The 4188-nt window shown below is 34.5% G+C and overlaps 1 protein-coding gene across 1 annotated transcript; it reads right to left on the reverse strand.

Annotated features, from left to right (window-relative positions):
* Nucleotides 1-737: 737 nt before the first annotated feature.
* Nucleotides 738-2244, reverse strand: LOC134855555 (uncharacterized). Its single transcript, XM_063872096.1, has 2 exons — nucleotides 2048-2244; nucleotides 738-1734 (listed from the first exon to the last, which is right to left on the reverse strand). Exons 1-2 carry the CDS (start codon nucleotides 2134-2136, stop codon nucleotides 738-740), a joined length of 1086 nt encoding a protein of 361 aa, XP_063728166.1. The 5' UTR covers nucleotides 2137-2244.
* Between the last annotated feature and the right edge of the window lie 1944 nt (nucleotides 2245-4188).

The raw sequence follows: 4188 nt of genomic DNA on the forward strand, positions 1-4188 counted from the left end.
TAGGAACAAAAGAAGAACAAAGGTAGCGTCCTTGTTGCGGAATCCGCTTATATTTCCCAAAATACACAAATTGGCCTCGTAATTTTTCAGTCGCTATGAAATCAGTCGGTATAAAAAAAGTATGTAAATTGAGTGATTTATAACATTTTAAAAAGCTCACCATCAAGAGTTTATGGAAATTCATAGTTTAGAAAACAAAAATTTTAGTGATGCAAAAGCAATTAACAATGCAGATTCTTGCGGTGGAGTTTTTACTTCTGCAACATTAAACAAATACAGCTTTTAAAAAGAGTAGTGGTATACGTCATAAATGTACATTATCAAGAGAAAGTCCACGGGACATGAAAAAAGAGAAAAAAATTTCCATTTTCAAATTATTTTCAGCCTTTTTGACTATTGTTACAGCAGAAAGTTATACCAAGCTGATAGTAACCCACGCACAAATGTACATAACATAATATGTATCAGGGTTCCAAAAATTGTTTGATTGATGTTTCATCTAAACAGCAGGCACTCCTTCAGTTTTGTCAGTTTCAATTTCTAATGTTGAAATTCGACTGTTGTGCTAGTAGTCAAGATTTTCAGAAGACAAATCGTTTGAATATCTATGTATATTATGGGGTTTTGTAACCAGGCTTCAAAAAACAAGAGATTATCAAATGTATCTTTTGAAAAATTTTAATTACATTGTAACTACAGATTGTTTTTAACAATCAGTCATTAGTCTTCAAAACCTGTTAATTGTTCTGACCTTCTTTCCTTCGGTTCTTCCCCTTGTTTATCTCGTTACTTTTAGTTGAGTTTGTATCTGGATCAGATAGCTGCAATTGCGCAGCAGCGAGAGTGATATTGTGGCTTTCCTTCCATTCTTGCAAAAACGTCTCGTCTTCTGGTTGACTAGGAATCAGAGCCAGATTGTTTAGCAAGCTGGGTGCCGTACTTGTCACGAATGTGTCACATAATCCTCTTATTTCTTGAGCTCTTTTCTTCGTAGTTTTATAATGCACATCCCTGTCATCATTCGAAGATTTTGCCTCTTTTGTACGGTCGACCATTTTTTCCACGTTCAACTCGCACATGCCAATGAACTCAAAGATTGATTGTAAACGTTCCAGAAGATGATCCAATATGAATTCCAGCTCATGGCTCATAGACACAGCTCTCTTAACAGCTTCCATGTCCTTCTTTAGTTTTACAGCTTCTTCATCTTTTGTCTGCGATTGCTTTTTGTGGTTCTCCGCGACCGAACCGGCGATTACATAACCAATTCCAAATGTTGGAACAGAAAGAACCTTTCCCCAGAAATTCGCATTTTGTTCACTTCTCTGCGCCTTTTTGGCTTCGTCATGCAAAACCTTTATGCTTTCCTGGCAATTTTCTTCAATTTTTTTGAATTCATCGGTCGCAGATTCAGCTTCAGCATGATTTGCCTTCAAGTTTCGGATAATTTCGTTGTGAATATTTTTTAAATTTTCACATGAAGATTTTGCATCTTTCAATTTTTTCCTAGTATCTGAAAGAGATAATATCCATTTCTCAGGTTCGATATCGGCGAAATTATCCATCAGTGAGGAAATCTTCTTGAAGACGTCAATTGTCAGAGGGAGAACATGTTTTGAGTAAATAAGACACTGTTTTCTGGTGTTCTCTCTGATTTTCAAGTAGGTTTCCTTGGTTTCAATGTCCAGTCCACTCAAATTATCCACGTTTTTGTAGTTTGTCCGTACCGATTGGCTAAAACAAGAAGTTATGGTTAAAAATCCGTGTTATCCGCTCTATTGATGAGTTCGTTAGAAAGTGTTTATGAGTGAAACTGAAATTGAAGCATTGTTCTAACATTAAAACATTGTTCTTTGCTCATTGTGAAAATTTTTATGTTTCGAAATGATGATGATAAAAGCGAAATCTGACAATTCACTATTGTGATCAGCCTATTAGAAAAATATGCAATATTTGATTTGAAATGTGTTTTCTCCAAATTTCAGTCTATTCATGATATTCGACGAAGATGATGTATATCAACTTTTCAGTTAAAAGTTGTACTCACATGAACAAAACCACATCAAAACCTGCTTCTACGAGAGTCTCAAGTATTTTTCCTCCATCGTCCTCCTTTTCGGCCGAAGCTCCACTCATGTTAAAACAACACGTTCTTTTTTGTTGAAGTCACTCAGTAAAAATCTCTCTGCTGCAGTTTAATAATAAAACAAAAATTATTGTATGAGATAATATGATACGTAAAACTTGAAGGTATAATTCACAAATGGTTTTCACTTACTTTGAGTTGAATTGAATGCTACTTTGTCAGACAACACACAGTACGGACAACTTTTTTGCAGCAAGAAACTCTGCTGCATTTTAATAAAAAAAAATAAAAAATTTTGTTTGAGATTATATGATACGATACGTATACACGAAGGCATAATTCACAATTGGTTTTCATTACTTTGAGTTGAGTTGAATGCTACTTTGTCAGAGAACACACAGTACGGACGACTATTTTTGCGGCAAGAAATTTCCAATTAACAGCCAAGCAAAGACTGTTTTTAAAATAGCGCATGCGCCAATTATCACATTCAAGTAATTTTAGAAATTTCACAGCCAAAAGTTGTCCTGCAACTTTGTTTGATACAAAAAAAATACATAAAGCCTCGCCATCAAAAACATTCTCCAATTGAAAAGGTATATGTAGTTTTTGACAACCTGTAAAACTTTAATTTTGTCAAAAGTTTGCAACCGCGCGCTATCATAGTAAAGTTTTGATGCTTCTATAATTAGATACAATAGTTAACGTTATCTCAGGGTTGAAGTCGAAAAAAAATGATGCTTTTTGCTAAGGAAACGTTCGAAAAAAATTGAAAATTTATCACCATACACTTATTATATCAAATCAAATCTTGTACACAATTAAATTTTTTTCTAGAGAATATGAAATCTTGATCATATGAATTTTTTTTTGCAGATTGGGTTTTCAATCGCGTTTGAATAAACTGCACAAAGAGCTGATGAGCTGTTCCAAAAAAACTATCGGGTTTGAGGCGATGAAAAAGTATATGTTTTTACCAGCGCAAAGTGGATAGAACTTTTTAATGAATCTAGACTATGCTGAGTAAATCTTGTTATCTTGAAACTGCAAAGCAAAAAGATGAAGATAATTTCAAAATTAGTTGGTCCAAGAACTTCATTTTTCGTCACGCAGCTAAACTTTCCTCACTGTATATAACGTCCCTTAATAACTTCCCCAATCTCTGGAGCAGCGATTTCAAACAAACCTGCTCCAATTCTTTCCGCAGCTGAAATTATATAATTTTTAATAAAGGGGATTGCAGTTCTCCCAAGAGTTTGTGCGAGAGCTCCAAAACCTCTTCCACGTTGTCTTGCATGTCCTCGAAAAATAGGGAAATCTGATGAGTTTTGAGCAAGCATTTAGTTTGAAGTTTAAATCAAAATGATTACTCGGGTTTTTCCTACGGACACAAAAAGATTTTTTCGCCGGTACTATCTCTTAGTTCTATCTTGATAGTATGTAATGATTTTTTCAACCGTTTTTTAAACTGTAAAATTGTAAAGGATTGATAATTCATGTACTGTCTTGTAGAAGTTATATCTCCACTCTTCACTTTGGAGATATATGGAAAACAACGAAATAAGGGAGTTTTTGTATCACCGATTATGTTATATTCTGTAATATCACTAGATACTATCAAAGAATGTATTCTTTTAATGTCGTAAGATGACTGAGGATAATGTGGACCTTTTCCTTTCTTTATAAACCCTGTTTTTATTTGCTCTAAATCAAAACCAAAAATGTGACTCAAGTCAGAACTATTATACTAGTGCAATTACGATGTAACACACTAATTTAGCGCTCTTTTCCGTTTAAAAAAATATCGATCCGGTCCACTTACTGTGTTTTTCACTGAAAAACGATATAAGAGTATTGATATAGGGTATATAAGTAATAATACTAGTAATACTATACCCCTCCGGGTTTGTTCAATATCCGAATTTTGGTGCTTAACTCGGAAATTTGCAGTTCGGTGAAGGGTCACTACAGTGCGGCACTGTTGAGCCCCCCACAGATAACTATCTTATTTTTTGTACCAAAAGGGATACAAAACATGTTAACGATACCCAACAGTCGACTGTTGTTGTCGTTGAGCCCCTATTGTCACTCCTTGTACTGCT

Source organism: Symsagittifera roscoffensis, chromosome 10, assembly GCF_963678635.1.
Source record: "Symsagittifera roscoffensis chromosome 10, txSymRosc1.1, whole genome shotgun sequence".
Classification (NCBI taxonomy): Eukaryota; Metazoa; Xenacoelomorpha; order Acoela; family Convolutidae; genus Symsagittifera; species Symsagittifera roscoffensis.